Below are 20,833 nucleotides of genomic sequence, written 5' to 3'. Positions count from 1 at the left end.
GTTTTCCTAAACTAAAATGTAATGAACTACAAGATGTGTGTTTTTCAAATAACATGAATACTGCCAGTGTTCAATGACCTGAACATCAACCACAAACATTTAACTGACACCCAAAGTCCAAAGGAAGGTCAGGAGTCAGGAATGGAAATGTTTGTTGTTTTCTTGGGGATTGTGGGGGCAGGCAGGGATAAGAAGGGAATTCACAACTTAGTAAAAGTAAAGCCAAAGAAGCAATTTGATTGACCCCAAGGTATTTGTTGATTTCAGCTGAAAAGTACATTTAAGACCTGGATTCAGAGAGACTCTCTTGGACACAGGAGTTGGACAAGAGGCCCAGAAGTGAACATTCATGGGAATCAAGCCGTCTCTGAGGTAGCTGATGTCCAAAACAGGCAGCTAGCCAGCCAGTCTAGTCTTCTGTTCTCTGTTTCAATCAGTACCTCGTAGGAAGTAGAACAGCTCTAACTTAAAGGATGGAGAGTGTCCTTCAACAGGTATGCAGCATGGCTTAGGGACCATTTCCCTAGGAAATACGGTTCAGGTGAAAGTTGAGGTAAAACCTTTTACAGAGGTAGAGATCTGATGATTAAACCAGCATTTTTGTCCAGATAGCCTCTCTTTTCAGCCTCGTAAACTGAGAAATTGAAAGTAATGTATGCAATTCTGTACTGTGACAGATTATTATGCATTGAAGGAAGGAAATGCTTTTGAATATAAATATTTTCTTGTATAGCAAAACTGGTCTTTCTCTTCTTCCATTGAACAAATGAAAAGGCAATTATTTTCATGATCTTGCTTAGGAGGAGAGTTCATAATCTCAGGACTGCAAGTTTTTCCATCAGCTGTTGACTTTAGATTTTACAGTCTGTATGCCATAGGACAATCTTTTGTAACTGTTCAGTATTGTCGTGAACATATCACAGAATTGTCTATGTCAGAAGAGACCTCAAGATCATCGAGTCCAACCTCTGACCTAACGCTAGCAAATCCTCCACTAAACCATATCACTAAGTTCAACATCTAAACGTCTTTTAAATACCTCCAGGGATGGTGACTCCACCACTTCCCTGGGCAGCCCATTCCAATGCCTCACAACCCTCTCAGTAAAGTTCTTCCTAACATCTAACCTAAAACTCCCCTGGCTCAACTTTAGCCTGTTTCCCCCTCGTCCTGTCACCAGGCACGTGGGAGAACAGACCAACCCCCACCTCACTACAGCCTCCTTTAAGGTACTTACAGAGAGCGATAAGGTCGCCCCTGAGCCTCCTCTTCTCCAGGCTGAACAAGCCCAGCTCCCTCAGCCGCTCCTCATAGGACTTGTTCTCCAGGCCCCTCACCAGCTTCGTCACCCTTCTCTGCACCCGCTCAAGCACCTCCATGTCCTTCTTGCAGCGACGGGCCCAAAACTGAACACAGTACTCGAGGTGCGGCCTCACCAGAGCCGAGTACAGGGGGACAATCACTTCCCTAGCCCTGCTGGCCACACTGCTTCTTATGCAAGCCAGGATGCCACTGGCCTTTTTGGCCACCTGGGCACACTGCTGGCTCATATTCAGCCGACTATCAACCATCACTCCCAGGTCTTTCTCTGCCAGGCAGCTTCCCAACCACTCATCTGTAGCTCTGCTTGGGGTTGTTGCGCCCCAGGTGCAGGACCCGGCACTTGGCCTTGTTAAACTTCATGCAGTTGACCTCAGCCCATCGGTGCAGCCTCTCCAGATCCTCCTGCAGAGCCTTCCTACCCTCGAGCAGATCGACACACGCACCTAACTTGGTGTCATCTGCGAATTTACTGAGGGTGCACTTTATCCCCTCACCCAGATCATTGATAAAGATATTAAAGAGGACCGGCCCCAGTGCAGAGCCCTGGAGAACGCCACTAGTGACCGGCCTCCAGCTGGATTTGACTCCATTCACCACGACTCTTTGGGCCCGGATATCCAGCCATTATTTAACCCAATGAAGCGTACACCAGTCCAAGCCACAAGCAGCCAGTTTCTTGAGGAGAATGCTGTGGGAAACGGTGTCAAAAGCCTTGCTGAAGTCAAGGTAGACCACATGCACAGCCTTTCCCTCATCCACCAAGCGCGTCACTTTGTCATAGAAGGAGATCAGGTTCGTCAAGCAGGACCTGCCTTTCATAAATGCCTTTCATGCTGACTGGGCCTGATCGCCTGCTTGCCCTGTAAGTGCTGTGTGATGTACCCGGAGACCTGAACTGCCGCAGTTTTGAGCGGGCAGTCGGTCTGGGTGTGTACAGACTTCCTGGAGAGCACACTCTGCCTGGTGTACACCATTGCAGCTGAGCTAGCGGTACACCACCGTTAGAGGTGTACGTATGGGCGGGGGGGAACGCTCTGCCCTTCCTGTGCGAAGTGCAGCGCTAACTGCTGCGCCACGCCCTTCTGATGTGCCACGCCCTAACTGCCGCGCCACACCCTGTTTGCCCATCCTGGTCGTTCCCTAGGGGCAGTTTATGAACGGCTGCCGGGGAGGGGGTGCTGCTGGCTCCACCTACGCCTCATTCTCGCCTCGTTCACCTCCCTCACGAGAGAGCTGCGGGGTCCTGGCGGCTCCCTCGAGTGGGCTCGGTGCTGGAAAAATCAGCCCTGCCTGTCCAATCCCCTGCTCCACTGCAGAACATGTCTGCCCCAGAGCCGATTGCCTCAGCAAGTGGCAAACATAATGAATTCTGTTAGCTTTTGAGTAGCTTTCTCCTTATAGTAACTCCCAATGCAATAGATTTTATCTTTCTGTCAGGAAGAACATCTCAGAAGTGTTTCTGGAAAATGCCCCATCAGTAAGTTCATTTTGTACTGTGTTTAATCTCTGTGTTCCCTGCCCAAAGCTTTTAAGGAGAAGGGAACACTAAGAGGGAATGAAGGCATTACGGTATCTTCTGATTGTGAAAAGCTGAATAAACAAAAAGGATCAAGCAGCAGGCATGAAAGGTGTTTAGCCAGGCTGTTGGCAGTAGACAGAGCAGCTCCCTGAGCAACATAGGAAGCAAAATGAAGCAGAGCCAACAGCACCCTGACCATGGCACAGCTAAAGAAATCAAACTATTCCATGCTACGTCTTCTGTTTGCAAGTCTCACCTCAATCAACCAGACAGAAATCCTAATTTGTGAGTAAAGATTACCAGAAAATAAGGAAAAAGCTTGTCTTATTGTTACTCCTCTGGAGGGTAAGATGAAACAGAATTTTCATTGTAGGTTAGGAGTTATTTGTGTTATCCTATTTATTTACCCTGTTGGAGTTCTCTTCTAACAATAAAGATAATACTAGCCATTTGATTCACATTTGCATTTGAGGAAAAACAGGTCTTTAAACACCAGCGCATTTCTAGGCAAGAGCCCAAGGCAATGTCTACAGTGATCTCTTTAAACCAGAAATCAACCTGCACTGCTGATAATCATAGCCTTGGCTACATCAAGCCCAGAGGAGCCTTACAGATTCTGTTTTAAGAACATACCACAGGGAGAAGCTATCCTTCTTGAGAAGGAATACAACAATGTTCTGGAGTGCATTACATTCTTTTTTTTTTTTTTTTTTAAACACCTCCGAGGCTTTCTTTTTTTAATGTGCTCTATTGCCAAAAATAGCACTACAGCTTGCCCTTATACATTGGCATATCATAACCATTGTACCACAAGCTATTGAAAAACAATCGGGAGTTCACTTCTAAGCAGCACTTTTAGTACCTCTGATATTTGGAGCACTTCCACGTTTGTCATGTCAGATGCTTAGACCACACGCAAAATTGTACAGTACACAAATGGGTGCAGAAAGCTGCCTGTTTAGTCAGTGATTAATTCTTCACCTTTTAAGCAGGAGTGCTGCTTGCCTGCTAGTTATGCCTCTAGATTTACTGACTTTTGCCAGTATGAAATCAGGCCCCAGTATGTAGCATTTTTTTAGTCTTCCCAAAGGGCTTCACTATCCCTTGGGCATAACCTATTTTCAGAGGCAAATTTCCTTTTGAGAAGAGTTTTTTGACTAAAAGTCTTATCCGGGCCTTCTCCTGAGCTCTCCTAGGAAGGGACACCCCTCTGCAATCAGGGGGGAAGGGGAAAGCTAACCAAACACCTAACCCCCCTCTTTCTCCCTCTCTACTTTCTAAACATGGAGAACCTCCATCCATCTCAGATTGGCAAGGTGACAAGGTCTCTGGTCCTCTTCCCTCACAAATATCTGCAAGATCCTGCTGCCTCCAACCAAAAGCAGGACTACTAAGAAAGCAAGTCTTTACAACAGCAGTACCCCCGGTAACTCCCTTGGCCCCCTAGTGGCTTCTCTACACCCTTTTCCTGGCATGGTGACAACATGGGGGTTTGACTAGAGCCTGGAGCTGCACAGTCCTGCTGCCAGCGGGATCTTTGCGCTTCCCTTTCCGGCAGCAGAGTCTCTGCTCCATGATTGCAAATCAGGCATTTGGGTGTCTACAGTGCTGGGTTGGAAATGCCCGCCAGCATCAGGCCACCTCCCAAGGGCCTCACTCACCACCTGCTCACCAAGCCTGGTGTGGGATCCTAAGGTCAGCTGTACCTACATATTTCTGTAGACTGGGATAAATGTAGTTAGAATTTTGTTAGTCTTAATTGTGGTGCCATACCTGATGAATGGGATCTTGCAACTCACCCACTTTTTTTTTTTTTTTTTTTTTTTTTTCCTTCAGTGAGCTCTTCAACACTGACATGTCAGTGCTACTGCTGCAATCCATGGAACAAACTGGAGAGCTACACATCATTCCTTCCATTCTTGTCAAGTCACTAAAGCCACTATACATGCAGTGATACCAGGTGAGTTGAGCAAATGTCTTACCAAAATGTCCCTGACAGTGTTAGCGAGACAAGCATGAATTCCTGTTCAGCAGCGTGTCTCATTGCTCACCATTTAAGTTTCAATTTAGAAAAAGTAGGGTTTCCTTTCATGAAGTGTGTTCCTCTAAGCTGTTTTTTTACCATCTTAGAAAGTGAATTGAGGTTTTCAAATGGAGAGTGCTTTACTCAGGTGGTACTACAGTGGGACATACAGGTGCATCTCTTCTGTTGCTGTTTTTTTTCCAGGGCAACATCTTATGGCTAAAAATGCATTAGGGAAGGAGGAGAAGTAAGTCCTTGCTCTCACACCAGAGGACACAAATGCCCCTACAGTGTGTCTCTGCCATCCTCACGGCCATTACTGCAGCACAGCAGCCCAGCTCTGGGGGTCTGGACCTGAGGGCTACGAGCAGCATCACGTGCGGAGCATCAGCTGTGGCTTTGTCCTCTCAGCTACACAGAGCCCTTAAAACTGGACACTGCAGCCTAGCACGGCATGCTTTCTGTTTTCTTCGAGAGGGTCACAGTGTTCTGTATAGATTGCCTAGTATTATTGTAGCAACAGGGAGAGAAAATACTAGTGCTCTGCAGCATTTAATTAACCATGACGTCACCTGACAGAGAACAGGCTCTGCCATTAGGCAGGAAAGAACAAAAACCTGGGGACCGGCAGCCGTGCCAGCAAGGAGCTACCAGTCAGGCTGACTGGCTGACTGCGGCCTGGTCTCCCAATGGGGCAACAGTTCTTCATTTTGCAGCTTCTTTCTGAACAATTTGTTAAAGAGTTTTTAGCCCTGTGAGGCCAGGAAGGAAGGAAATGCAACAAGCAAAGGAATCAGTGGCTTTTTAAAGTTGGGTTCAGGCTGGATCTTTTTCACAGGCTACAGTACTCCGTCAGAGAGCAATGTTTCACAGTTTTGGTAGTGCCAGCAAAGATGTCATCCAAAGATAAGGAAGTTAAAATGTGACATACCTGGGAATGCAAGAGATGGATGACACTGCCTCCAGCTGTAGTGCTGTGTTTTCCAACTGAAAATACAAGTCAACATTTACCCACAGATGCCACACTGGGAAAATGACTCATGCCCAGTAATTTGAGTAAGCAAGAAACTTATCCTTGGACAAGTTTTACATATATAAACGCTGCTTTTTTCTTGCCATCTCCAGGATAAAACATCAATTAATTATAGTTTAAGAAAATACTACGATCTCCAGATTCACAATGTATGTACACTGAACCTCAACCTCAAATTTGGTTGAGATATCTATGGTATGAGCCATAGGTGACAACAACAACAACAAAAAAATGTTTATTTGTAATCCAAGAGCCTTCCTTTAGAATTCTAGTTGGCGTTCAGGTGTTCCCCTCATGTCCCCAGCTGTATCCTTTCCTGTCAATAATTGCACTCCCAAGATTACTCATACATTTTATGTTAACCAGAAAAGAGGAACTGCAGGGGCAGTCACAGGCCCCACTTAAATGCCTTCATCAGGTTACTACAGTACTGCAGTACTTGTTTTACAGGCCTCATGAGTATTGTCTTTCTCCCTGATGCAGGCCAAGCAGCAAGGAAAGATGCAAGGTAGCCTCTGCAGAAGTTAAAGCTACGTCTGTCTGTCTGTCTGTCTATCTATCTGTTGATATATAACCAGAGGGACAGGATGATATGGGAAAGGAAGGCTCTGTGAAATGACATGTATCCTCCCTTTTGGGGCAAGTCTTTTACCCTCTATATATTTACATAAATGCCCACAATTTCTGCTGTATGTGACAGAAGGCAAGGCTTTGGTTTCTTGTACACGCTGTTAAATCTCTAAATGATTCACTATATCCTCTGAAGAAAAAAGAGTACTTAACTTTCAACCTCTTTATGCAAGCTTTTTGTTGAGAATGAGATCACTTCTGAACTCTTTCCCTATGAAAATTGCCATTCATTAAGTTGATTTGCATATCTGGAAAATAACAGGACATAACCTTTCGTTTCTTTCTAGGTACATTACACCCAGTGTTCAGGACTTGTTAGAAATGTTTGTTTCTTCACATTTAGTACATCAGTGAGATTTATGAAGCTAGTTTCACAGTTCATTTTTCATTATGCATGTTTTGACGTAAGGGCTGAAGCCCGTAATGCTGAACTCAGTTTTATTTTTCATCTGGAAAATACGGCTGTGTAGTTTGTGTGTGTGTGTTTTTGTTGTTGTTTGTTTATTTTTAAACTAATCCTCAAAGACTATTAAATTAATTGTTTTCCAGTTTGGGATTATGATTAACAGCTGTGAGGAACTATGTATATTTTCAGTCTTTCGTCTGCACTCAGATAAATTCTGTCATTTCAATCACAAGTCCCTTGCTTGAGCTCCAGACAGAATACCATATTTATCAAAGTGTAAAATCGGTTTTGGAAGGCTAGAATAATCCTGAGAATCTGCAATATAAAAAACCACACCGGTTTCATGCCAGTGGTGTCTTGCATGTAAACAGATAAAAATAAATGAATGTGTGTTAGCATTGGCTAACTGCTGTGAATTCATATACCCTCATGACACAAAATCACTTCCCCAAAGAATATAACTGTACTGTAGCCTAAAACTTGCATTAAGTTCTTTATATAGATTGAAATCTCCCTAATAATTTCTGGAAAAAAAAAAAAAAGGAAAAAAAAGGTGATGTCAATCTGACTGCTAGATCTGGTAACCACTGCAGAGTTTACATCCAGAAAAACACTCTGTAACAGAAAGCTTGTTCTCTTTTTATTCCAGAATAAGAACCAAAAGATTGTTCTTATATTCCTAGTCATCTTTACCTCCAAACCAGTCATATTGGCAGAATGACCCATTGACAATTATGATGAAAATGAACGTTACCCTTTTCCTGCTAATAATGAACAATGAGTGATTTGGTGGAGACAGCATGTATTGTTGCTGTTTTTCCACAATTGTCACCCAAAGCTGGCCAGAGCTCTGAAGAACAATAGAGAAAAAAATAGTGCCTTGTATATGTGGTTATAGATTGGGAAATGGAACGACTTCTGCTTGTTTGTTTGTTCACTTGTTTTTCCGGCTAGATTAGCACTGCTCCGTTTACTGGCTTATTTCTTGTCCGCCTCTCATCGTCAGGTAGGTGCATGAAATGACAACAGTTTCAGCCTCTCCCACAGAAAAGAGGATAATGTCAGCAAGCGATGAAGAGAAACATTTATTGAAAAATAATAACATGGTTCCTCTGTGTGTCCATGGCACTCCAGTAACTAAGGACTGAAAAGTCTAGGAATATCCCTTTGCTTAGAGCCAAAACAGCAGCAAAATTATTTTACTATAGTCCATAAGCCTTTTCCCTTTCCCTTTCCTCTTCCTTTTCCTTTCCTTTTTTCATGATGGCTCTGGAAATGCCCTGAATAACCATTTTATAGTTTGTGACAATATATGTCTACTGTTGACCTGTCACTATGGTGAATTAAAAATACATCAGGATATGGATGCCTCAGACCATGCTCTGGCTCCATGGAGATGGGTATTATTGATAAGGCTATCAAGGTTTCAGAGTACAAAAATGTCTAATGCAGTGTACAGCTTGGCTGCAGCACACTCAAATGTTTACTAGCTTTAGATTTTACAGGAGTTTTGTTAATAGAAAATGTTCTGGGGTCTTCAGCTCCAGCCAGCCCCTATTCATATCAAATGCTACCTTATTGTTTCCTATTTCCTTCCTATGTAGATGATTGTCTTTTGAACATGAGCTTGTAACTAGTCAGATGTACTCCAACCTGCATTAAACACCGCAACCAAGTCATAAAAAAAACTCACATAACCTAATTGTTTTTTTCGTACTTTTGTCTTCAGGTCTCCTTCCTAAGGGATTTCGTGTGTGTACACTTATATAAAAATGAACATCTTGGGTGCTAGTAAACCGTTGCTGCCAATGATGCATTTGTGAGATGATAAAAATGTGAGGTTCCTCTAAAAATAAACCCACAAAAAAAAGTAGCAGCCCAATAGCAGCAGATAGGGAAGGGTGAATTAAAACTCCTTTGGGCAATGGTTTTTATTACTGTACCCAAGTCTAAGACATATTGCTGTCTAGTGACTTAGTGAACAAAAACTCCCTAGATCCTGCAAAATTTAAATGTGCACTCAGCTGATGGTAGTGAACAGTCCCAACAGAAATCACAGTAATAATGAAAAGGCCACCACTTTCATGAATAATGCATCTCTTTTTTATATCATTTAATTCTGGTGCAAGGCAGAGACTTTGTATCTCTGGGATCATTATAGCTAAGCTGCTGTTGCATACGTGAAGGAAAAGAACTATGTATGAGCTGCGTAATAGCTTTTGATACCAGTCAGAAAAATGAGAGCTGCCATCCTAATATTGTCTTCTGCTCTATCTGCTTACTTGTTCATTCTTGCCATCTATAGCCTAATTATGGCATCTGTAGATGTGTTTGCCAAGAAGGCAAAATTTGAAAGACCCACACTCAAGAAGCTGGAGTTCTGCTTATGTAGCTTATTATTGCTTGGTCTGTCCCCATGTAAAACTTTTCAGAAACATACGTAAGAGTTACAAACAGAAGCATGCCACCCTTCCTGTCAGTTAAAGGTTCGAGCTAATTTTCAAATTGTGCTTATTTATAAAGCCTTTTTAGTTCCTTAAACACAGTAGTATGACTTATTTTTGTAAGTAAAAAATACAAGAATAAATGTTGTGATAATACTACGAACATATATTCAAACGAGTATCTTAATCATTGTTTATTATTCTCTTTTCCCCCCAAGTTACCAAACACAAAGTTATGTTTCCAGAATTTGTTCCCACTGAAAATTCACTGTACAGATTTTACTTTATGGCATGTAAATATAAATAAAAATCAACTGCATAAGGCTCATGAGCTGTAACATCTCAATCCAAACACAGCCTGAGAGAAGTGTAATGGTGATTAAAAAGTAATATATGATAATAATACATTCCTCTTAATATGCTAGAATTGTTAATATTTTTGCTAAAAAGTACAGAGGCATATTTGCCTAGCCCTGTAAATAATAATAATAAAACATCTAGTTTTGATGAAACTCTGCATAGGGAAGGTCAATGAAAAGATCAACAGATATAGGCCATATTATCAAATGGCTTCATTCATTGTAAGCCTTTATAATACAGCTTCTAAGGTTTGAGAGTATGTGCTTAATAAGCTTGCTTCAAAATTTACTAAAGCCAGTGAAAGCACTTCTGATGATTTCAAGCCCCATAACAGATAAAAGTGGAAACATCATCCAGGAAACGCTAGCAACAGTCAGACTTCTCAAGTCAACTGCAGCACCACCTTTAAGGCATATTAGCAGAGTCCTCTGCACAGCCAGCCTTAGTAAAACCTCAGAAAACCAAATTCTTTTGCAGATATGAATTCAAAGAAAAACATTTGATCCAGAAGATTAGAAACAGCTAAGCATTCTGTAATTTGTAGTTTCATTGCTGCTTTCACTTTTCTTCTCCTTGTTTTCTTTCTCCTTTTTTTTTTTAACAAAACAATACTAAGATAAAGTAGATGTATTTGTAAATGCCTTTGAATCAGATTTTTTAAGTTATTTTACCTCATGTTTCAATTAGAGAGCCTCTATTGAAAAAGTAAATCACTATATTTAAATCAGAGGCAAGAGAGCACACACTAAGGAACTAAATACCCAAAGTTATCTGAGAGAAATGTTTAAGCAATTTTATTTTTAGCTGTTGAGTGCAGCATTTATTTGAAGACTTTCCAGAGGAAATACCATGTATGTGTTTCTGTGATCTCTTCTACTATATTTGGAGCACTAATCTACACATTTTTAACAGTACTTTAACCTGAGGATGTTATCCACAAACCTGAATGTGGGAGACTCTTAAACATATGTACACATTGGAACAATGACTTGAGAAATTACTTAATCGTGAACTTGGAATTACAACATGGAGAACATGCTTGTTTTGTATCAACTGCAACACTAAAATGAAACTTTCATTAAAAAGAAAACTCTAAGATTTCTACAAGTCAGTGGAAAAAATAATTTATTGCAATTTATTTTGCACATTAACATGAAACATTTATACATATATATTCTGTGCTCATAAAGTATAGTAGATAGACAATTTTTATACACAAAGTAATTGCACTATCCTATTTTATAATGCAAATATTCAGAAATGTCAAACAGATAAGAATGGATATTATTCACGCAAAAATGCACCATACATTGAAGTTATGGAAGGTCAAACACATCTGAAACCTTGTCCAATTTTACCAAATGTATCAGCTGGTAAAATAGGAGACACTATGTCCCCTTACAAGCTATATATCTTTGACTTATGCCATGATGCCAAGAATACCATCAGGTTCTCCCCAGGAATAATATAAAATTATTTCTAAAAATTAGAGACCAAAACAAAAGGCAACCATGACAATCATGTTCTAGCAGTATGCCTGTCAATTCTGGGAGCTCTATCAGAAAAGAATTAGAGCACTATCAATGGCTTAAAATTGTCCAGCAAACTATTATTAACATGACAAGTTAATTTAGTTAATATAAAACAATGCAAAATACATTGCAAGAGAACAGCAATTCAGTAAAAGTACATCAGCACATGCTTCAAATGGCAGTGTCAGACAAACAACCGCCTCCTTTCAACATAGACAATGTTTACTTAGTGTCTACAAAGCCAAAATGCAGGATGACATCAAAAGAGGTACCTTTTTCTAACCGAGTTTTAACAGTGCATCAAGTGTTATTCACAAAATGAACAGGAAGCATGGTAATAGCAGAAGTAAATATGATAAACAAGTTTTATAGAATAGCTTTCATAATGGTGCTTTATGTATTATTTTTACAAATAGTTCTTTAGGTTCTTCGTTCTGCCAAACAATTGAAATGCTTCCCATCTTTCCAGAAATGTCACTGATTTTTGCAACCACTGTACTGCAAAGATGGAGATGAAGATGGTGTGAAGCATCAGACTGAAGTGGTTATTTATGGCGTGCATATTATGCAATTTTTATTCGGTATTATTTGGTGATAGGAAGGGCCATAAAACTGACATGCAAAAACGCATATCAAAAAGAAAAAGGAAAGCTTGAAATACATGCCCATAGCAGAGATATAACAATACCAAACACTAAGGAAAAAGTAGCAAGCAAGCCTGGAGGAAAATGATGAGTATGATTTCAGGACTAGGGCAAAAGACAATGTTACTGCACACAGGAATGGAAGATATAAAGTGAAGTAACATCCATAAACTCATCCTTACTGCCTGGCCCTCTATTTGGAGACAGTATTGCACCCTGTTCAGCATCCTTTTCCTCTTCCCTCAGCTCAGAAAGCATCTTGCTTTGTTTCCTTGAGTGCATGCAAGTAGAATTTGAAAAGTAAGGGATTTTCTTTGAAGCAACAACATAGTGGATCAATGTAGTGACAAAATATGTTTGACAACTTGCAACCAGTATTAGTAAATAATAAGAATAATAGAACAGAGCATAGTTAATACAAGCATTTATTTTGTATGTGTTTGCTGTATGTAAGAACGTAGCAGTTCTTACATTCCCTGGTGAACTACTAGCTCTGAGATACTTTAACTTGTTCCAATTAGTAATGTGGGGACATGGGAGAAAAACATATTTGGAAGAGGGGAATGATGGAAATTGCAGTCAGACATCTGAGGTTCTCTGCAAGCCTTATGTTTTATGAGTCAGTTTCTCATGAGAGAAGCTGCAGTTGAACCTCTGTTCATGCAAGCAAGCAGACAAGTAGGTAGTCAGAGTTGCTTTGGTTCTATGTACGTTTCTGATGCAATTCTAAATTTTGTTGGAATGGTAATATGGAAGAGATACCTTAAGTGGGAATAATGTAAAGGAGCAGCGTTCTGAACAGACAGTGAGTGATTCTTGTAAAACAGATCTTTCCCAGAAATAGATGCTACTCATTCACAATAGAGATGCCAACTTGGTAACCAAGTCTGAAGTATGATGAGTTGCTCCAACCCTATCACATTCTACAGGCTCAGTGAACACACAGCATATTTTAGACCTTGGTTTCATACCTCTATGCCAGTTGTAACCATTTTGTCCTCTTTCCCCACCATATATCAATTACTGGGCTTCAGGGTAAAACATTATGCTAACAGATTTGTGAATGCTGAGCTTATCAATCCCTTAGACACATGATGAAGAAGGGAACACATCACTGTGATTCAAATCTAGATTTAAAGATATTGGAGGTAGAAAACTTCACAGTAAAAGAATTATCAGCAGAAATATCTTCAGGATGACTTAAAAATATTTTCAGGTTTACTTCTTTAAATCAGTTCCTGCAATATTCTGGAGTGACCATTCAAGAAATATATATAACATGTAGATTCCGAATATATGTTAACATGCAATATTAATCATTATGAATGGCCCCCACTGAAATTAATCACACTACACATGATAATAAACATAAGCATGTGTATATGTTTGAAACGTCAGACGGAGTAAGTATCTGAAAAGAAAACCAAAACTGTACCTTTGCAAAGCAATTACTCTAAGGTAATACAACATAAAAAGTTTGTTATCTGATTTCTACTTTTGGATTACAACTATTATATACAGACTGTAAAGTGCCAGAAATAACAACAGTTTGGAAATCTTAAAGTAGTAAATCTCAGAGCATCTTTTTGTGTGTGGACAGATGAAATGGTGCAGGGAGTAAAAAAGAATGAAAAGACCATTACAGAATGATCTTCTTTCAAAGTCACCTCTGACAAAATGATTATCAGTTTCATTCACCACATGAGTTATCTTTCTACTTTCCTATTCTCTGAAACTTACTACAACATAAAAGAGATACCTGTGATGGGGGAAGTCCTTCTGTGTATGATAATTATACATATAACTGTAACTAACAAAAATCAAGAGAGACTTTTCAAGTGTGCTTAAACTGTGACTCTTAAGTGCTCCTGACAGCAGTTTTCTGTCAGGTGTATTTCTGCCCCTCTACAAAGCTGAATTATTAAATAATGGTAACAGCAGGTACCTCTCAGGGCTGCTGTCAGATATTATACAAGACCTCTAAAAGGAAATGGCAATATTTAAAATCATAAATTTCCTGAACCTAAAGTCATGTGAGATTGAAACATGGAAAAAACCAAACTTGACTCAGTACTCATCTGAAGTTTTACATTTCAAATTACAATATTCCCTGATACAAATGATAGGACATATTTTTTTTAATGCAGAAAAAAATCTAAGGTGTTTAATTAAAATATATTTCATATACAAGTATGGATTTGAAAAATGGTACCCATGTGAAATTACAGTTAACCTTGATATAGAATAAAGTCATAAAAGTACTATCAAAAGTGGTGCCCAGAATATTATTACAAGTAATACTAAAATACAGACTTCAGTAGAGTTTAAGTACAGGCTCTCCCCTGAATTTTAATACTGAGGGGTTAATATTGGGAGTTATCATTAAAATGTCAATATTCATATACTTGGGTACCAGTGGTATTAAAGCTGAAGCCGATTTCCTAAAGATCCCAAATGGTTTAGCAGCCTAAATTTCATTTTCAGAAGCACATGAGAATTCAAAAGTACAATTAATTCTCTGTGACTTCTCAGTTCAGTGAAGGTTACTGATGACTTGCATTATTTTAGTCTGGTATTTTTAAGATAAAATACATTAGTTTAGAACCTTTTTGTATTACTTCAGGACAAATTTCAAGCTATGTGTATTACTTTTACCCACTTTTCCCCCTGTTTGCAACGGGTGGAATGTATGCACCTGCTCAGCTACGGCAAATCAACTGGCCTACAGTAACCTGATTAAGTGTCTAAGTTTGTAGCCCACTTATGAGTTTAAATTTCATTTTCCCTTAATAAGATTTTGGTTACTACGTGCCCAAACTTCTGAAATTGACATAAAAGACCACTTAGTGCTTGAAGAGCTTTACACTATGTCATTTTGACAGCAGGATTTAGTTTCATGTGTCATTCAGAAGACATATTTTTCACCCTGTATATTTTTAAAGTAAGACCTCTATTACAGTCTGTCCAAGCAAGCAGATCCATCTGAAATTAACAGAAAACCACACACATCAATTGAAAATTTGCCTGCAAGTAGTTGCTGTACTGTTGCCTAAATATTTGAAGGCACATTTAATCACTCACTGTAAGAAATCAAATGGTAAATTTTGAAGTGCTGATAACCAGACATGTCAGCTAAACAGAAATGGACATTATATTGCAAAATCTACTACAGTGGAGAAATCCGTAAGAGAGAGAGAGATAAATATTTAAACGCTTGGCATTCCCTCAAGGACTTTTTAAAATATGAAAGTATTCTTTCAGGGACTGCACAAACTCCAAAGGCAAATAATCACGGCCTTTAATCTGCTGTCAAGATAATAAATGCATTAATGAAAGTGTATACAAAACTGTTCATTTCTTCCAGGGAACATTTATTTTGCAAATGCAAATGGATCTCAGTGGTTTAGATTAAATTTGTCATATTTATACTGTGTTTAAAAAAAATACACTTTGGTTAGTCATACCTCTGTCTCTGTACTCTTTCTGGACAAAAACCAAACCTGCATTGGTTCTTTTTTACCCTTCATAGAAACTGGACCCCTATATTCCAGGTGGAACTGAGGATCTGAATTTTCTGGTGTCATAAGACACCTGAAATTGAAAGAGAAAACATGTAAATCTATGTACTATGCACACATGCCATGCACTATATAAAATATTACACATACAGATACATGAGCAACTTAACAAAACAGTCCAGTCTATCTTCAGATCATTATTATATTTGCATACAAATAATGTTGTATCATAATAGACTCTGCAGTAGTTTCATATGAACTCATACACTTAAATAATGCAAAATGGTAAGGAGAAATTATTTTAAACTAAAAAAGGATAGATTTACATTAGATATTAGGAAGAAGTCCTTTACTATGAGGGTGGTGAGGCACTAGAACAGGTTGCCCAGAGAAGCTGTGGATGCCCCATCCCTGGAGGAGTTTAAGGCCAGATTGGATGGGGGCTCTGAGCAACCTGGCCTGGTGGGACGTGTCCCTGCCCATGGCAGGGGTTGGAATTAAGTAGGTGATCTTTAAGATCCCTTCCAACTCAACCCATTCTGTAATCCTATGATTCTAATGTTTTGATAGGTTCCTATCACTATCAGTTCTGAAGACACTTTGATGTTATACGGAAAAAGTGCTTTAAAATGTCAACAGCAGTAAAAATGGTTACTCACTCACCTGTATGTATACTCAGAGACATTGATCTTTCCTTTTTCTCCAGTAGTTTCTGTTCTGCTTGTTAGATTGACTGTATTTCCAAAGAGACAGTAACGTGGCATCCTTTGGCCTATGACACCTGTGACTACCTCACCAGTATGGATTCCTATTGTTATCTTTAGAGAGAAAAAATAATGCTTGAATATTTAAAATCAGTGTGGCTAATCTGCTGCTTCCAACTAAATACAGATATTATGCCATTTCCATTTACTAGCTGTTATTTGTGTTTTTTTTTTTCCCCCTCAGTGGACAACTCCAGCTTCTTCAAAGTTTTGCATTTTGTGTCATTTTGTGTCTTTATTTATTTATTTTTTTATTATTATTGTAGTGTTATGTCTCTGCCTTCCACAAGAAAGAACAAACATATTTTTCTAACATGCACCATGCCATTTTGCTATTACATACTGTGAAATAAAAATAAGTGGAGAGAGTGGCATACTCTGCAGGTCTGTGTTTAATGAGCTCTCAAAGATGCAGAAACAGATGGTTTAGGCCAAGAGAAAGACTGTTTCTCAGAGGAAATATGGTGTTTTGCACTTAAAAGCTCAAGTACAGGGGTTTGAAGAAACTAATTCTTATAGCACATTATGGCTACTGTAAAGCCCTCAAATCAAACCTTCTCACTTCCTTGCCCACTGAAAAAGTGAAAAACAGACCTAAGCTAAGTGTTAGAGAAACAGGCTTCATATAAATAGAAATTAGTATCAAACTCATTATTTATTTTGCCCTCAGAGCTTTTTGATGAGGACAGGTCAATGCAGCCTCATCAATCCTATATTAATGCACCAACACCTTTAAAAGGCCCATAATGACTGAACTTCCACTGATATACACTACTGTTAGAATCATAGATGTAACTGCCTATGGAACCATACTTTTCTATTTATAATGCAATTATTTTCCCATGCTGACAAGAGGATCTCAAGCACAATTGCAAATGTCAACAAGGGATACTATCATTCTGTTCATTGAGATGAAGAAGACTCAACTAATTGTATTTGATGCACAGTGCAAATTTGTTGATTAGATTAAAAAGATCAGAAAACAAACACACATGACGTGGACCTAATTTAGTTCTTTAAATGGTTAAGCATAATTTTAAGGTCTGAGGAACTATACACAATACATCTACATGTGATGACTCTTCATATTATTTGTAGAGATATGTCTCAGAATAAAGTTTGCACAGACTGGGACTTTAGCATTATGGTATTTACCAAAGCATTATCATCATATCAAAGAACAGGCTCTTCATTCAAGCCCACACATTTACTAACCTGTACAGGCTCACCATCTACTTGAACTTGGCCTGCTATTTCCATCATATCCAATGCCAGGTGACAGATAGATCGTGCATGATGAATGCAAGGCTCTGGTAGACCACTCACTGTCATATACTTGTCCCCAACTGTTTCCACCTATTATGCAATAGGGAAGACATGCATTGTTCAATTAGTTGAGTACAAAATTCTTACTGTGGACTTTAGAGTACTAGAATGGATGTAGTGCTTCCTTCAAGACGGCTTGTCCTTTCAAATATTTTCCCTTTGCTTTCACTCAAATCATTCTAATTCTAATGACCTCTTCTTGTTATTGATAAGCATTTATTGTATTGATAAAAAATCAGTGTATTAACAAATTAAAATAACACTGATTATGTGAACTTCAGCCTCTCTTTTTGGGTCTTCTAGAATTCATGTAGAAACTGAGTGCCGTGTTTACTTTGACTCACACACTTATTTACTTGGTACAGGATATAAAACTGATTTCTAGTAAAAACTAGCAATAGATTTCATACATGTAACATACAAGCATATACATGCACACACACATAAATATATATATATATGAGACATACATATCTACTTTTGTATCTCGTAACGACCGTATCTCCAACTATACCTCATTGCTACTGAAGGAATGAAAATCACATTGAATAACCAAGTAATAGGTTATAATTTACAACCAGGAGACTGAGATATATGTCTTAAAGCATAGGGTCAGCAGAACGACAAACTGCTTACTTAAGTATTTACATTTGCTAAATGTGGAAAGAAAATTATACATCCACGCAACCAGTGACTGTGCAGAAAAACTGCTGAAAACTATGCCCTGTGTGCTCCTTCACACACTTAGCGATAAACAACATACTCTTCTTTAGCTATGTATTATCAGGCAACACCATTCAAATCTAACTACTTCTTTCAAAAGCCTGAAGTCCAAAGGATGGAAAAGAGAGACATGACAGTAAATTATTGAAAAGTCACAGTTTAAATTACTTGAAATTTTTCTGCTTACCTTGTAAACAAATGGATTCCTTCGTGAATCAGTCAGAATATCAAATCTTGTGTAAAGATCATTTAAAAGGTTAACAATCTTCATGGCTCCCTCTCCAGAGGCATGTTTACTACAGAAAGCATTGAATCCAACAATGCCACTAAAGAGAATGGTGACATTGTCATAACGCTTAGCTGGAACAGGACGTTTGTGTCTCAGCTCATTTGCCACTGATGGTGGTAGAACAGAGTACAGTAACCTAAATGAGTAAGGAAAGAAAGACAAAAGCAAAAAAAGAAAGAAACTTAAGAAAGGACTTTACATATTGCAGACATTATTAATTCTTCTGACATGATCCATTAGTAGTGTCTTGGATCATTTCTACTTACTCCTTAAGCATTTCTGCTATATCTACTAACCTGTCAGCGTGGTGGTACAGAGGATATAGTAAGGGGTCCATAGAACGCTGTCTAATAGTAACATTTTGGGCATTCATCAGATTCACCTGGCTACAGCAATGGCAGGTAAGAAAGCTTGCAAAACTGCTATTTTAGGTTAATTAGGAAAGCAAAAAGGATTGCCAGTTCACTTCTCATAACTGTCCGTATAAAGGAAGGAGACATCAAAACACCTGTGTGAGCTACAGCCTATGCTGCAGAAGACATTTGACAATCTGAATTACAGAAAACCCTATAACGAATTAAAATGAAATGCTCTTTCTTGACTCCAAAATTACTGGCGCTGCATATCTTTTATATTCCTTCCCAGATTCTTCTGTTTTGTGAAGAAGGTACCTATAAATAACATATTGCTGTGACTGTTTCAGATCAAAATCAGGATTTGGTTCTTACGTATCTGTTTTTTTCTTTTCATCTTCCAGTGCACGTAGTGTGTGCTGCAGTCTGTCAGTGAGGATCTCAAGCTCTTGAGTCAGCTTATATTCCTCTCTGAACTGCTCTCCCAAAAGAACCAGATCACGGGTAGCATCATGCAATGGAATATCACTCAGATATAACCCTCTTCTGGTTAAATCATCCAAGTTCATCACACTGCAGTGTGGAAAAACAGATAGCAATATGGGTACAATTAAGTTTGCCAAAGAAGCATTTAAACCTCAGATGAACAGCAGAGATTGTGGAATAACAGAAAAAAAAATTATACTTCTAAAATTCTGGTTAGATATATAAAATATTCCTTCTACAAATTACCTTATTTGTGTTAAAACATGTCTGTTGATTTTTGAATTTAAATACAGGATTCTTACTGAGGAGTTCCATGAACATATGAAATGCACATTCTTCAGTGAACAAATAAAAGTGAGATTATCTTAAGGTAGCCTCTACTCTTCTTGTCTTCATCCACTCTCTGTTTCACTTTTACACGTGAGATTAATGAGGTAATCTGGTATACTAGCTCAATTAGCTAAAGCCTTCCATTCAAGTCCCAATCCCTTTTTATAAACATCACTGCTCTTTTAAATTAAAGCTTGAATCCTCAAAAAATGAATCCTCATAGGAAACTAAATCATAGTGACATCTCAGCTTTCCCAGAATAAGAAATAAGGGGCAAGACTTGCCAAAAATCACTGAATCATGAGATATTCTCACTTGTCCAAACTAAGACAGAGCATCTCAATGTTTATATTGAATCATTTAATAATCAGCTAACTTCTGATGTTTAAATGCTACCTCCTCTTTCAGTATAAACGAAATTCAATTAAATCAATACCTGGGCCAATTAATCTCTGTAGAAGTACTTTCATAAGTGCTCATAAAATTAGTAACTGTAAAATGAAAATCAATATTACAGAACTCTTATGGTTTAAAGTACCTTGGTGAACAAAGAAAGAGAATGCTGTCTGCTTCAGGCAAGTAGATCATTTGCCCTTTCAGGCGTAAGCAACTGATTTCTGTGCCAGTCAACTCATCTTCACACTCCAGTTTTTCTACATCTAACAGCCCCTCCTGGTGATTAAAAAAAAAAAAAAGTCACAATTATTTGCAAAGTCACAATTATTATGGCACTGGTATGTGTGTTACTTATCACAATGTGTATGTTAAGTGCTTTCACAATGAAGGCTGTCAGAATGTCTAAAAGTTACACCCAACGTTAAAACCCAACTATCATTTGAGCACAGCACACTATCCTTACTTTAATACTATCATTTTCTACTTCAAAGTTACAAAACATGGTATCTTTATCTTCATGTTTATAACTTCTTGTTTTCTTCTGTGTGATTTCTTCACAATCATTTGAAACAAGATTTGCCTATTCTATGAAGTTCTAATTGTGCCTGGGAGAAACTCTAAGAAATCTTGTTGGTTTCTCTCAGGTACAGTTTTCTATAAATAAACAGGCTCTTTGGCATAGTAGGCTCTACTCTACATGCTGCATTGCTTCACATTGCTGCCTCCTCCCCTCC

General features: G+C 38.7%; 1 protein-coding gene and 1 long non-coding RNA gene across 3 annotated transcripts in view; one reads left to right on the top strand and one right to left on the bottom strand.

Moving 5' to 3' along the window:
- Window positions 1-2,444: 2,444 nt before the first annotated feature.
- On the top strand, window positions 2,445-6,143 carry LOC311436199. Of its 2 annotated transcripts, none has more exons than XR_014692670.1 (3): window positions 2,445-3,127; window positions 4,679-4,802; window positions 5,070-6,143. It is a non-coding gene; the product is annotated as an uncharacterized lncRNA (long non-coding RNA). The 2 variants fall into 2 exon arrangements; XR_014692671.1 differs by lacking the exon at window positions 2,445-3,127 and adding an exon at window positions 4,294-4,537.
- Window positions 6,144-10,846: 4,703 nt separating this feature from the next.
- The window catches only part of GUCY1B1 (guanylate cyclase 1 soluble subunit beta 1), a 40,902-nt gene continuing 30,915 nt past the window's right edge, over window positions 10,847-20,833 (bottom strand). Inside the window, exons 8-14 of the mRNA XM_084518118.1 lie at window positions 20,242-20,375; window positions 19,263-19,460; window positions 18,433-18,670; window positions 17,412-17,552; window positions 16,096-16,250; window positions 15,379-15,505; window positions 10,847-12,185 (exon numbers count right to left, since the gene is read on the bottom strand). Of these exons, the coding sequence (XP_084374244.1) occupies window positions 12,162-12,185; window positions 15,379-15,505; window positions 16,096-16,250; window positions 17,412-17,552; window positions 18,433-18,670; window positions 19,263-19,460; window positions 20,242-20,375 (1,017 nt within the window). The 3' untranslated portion in view covers window positions 10,847-12,161. The remainder of the gene's footprint in view (window positions 12,186-15,378; window positions 15,506-16,095; window positions 16,251-17,411; window positions 17,553-18,432; window positions 18,671-19,262; window positions 19,461-20,241; window positions 20,376-20,833) is intronic.

Source organism: Aythya ferina (assembly GCF_964211825.1).
Source record: "Aythya ferina genome assembly, chromosome: 4".
Lineage (NCBI taxonomy): Eukaryota > Metazoa > Chordata > Aves > Anseriformes > Anatidae > Aythya > Aythya ferina.
Note: the sequence above shows the minus strand (reverse complement) of the source record. Positions and strands in the feature narration are given on the sequence as shown.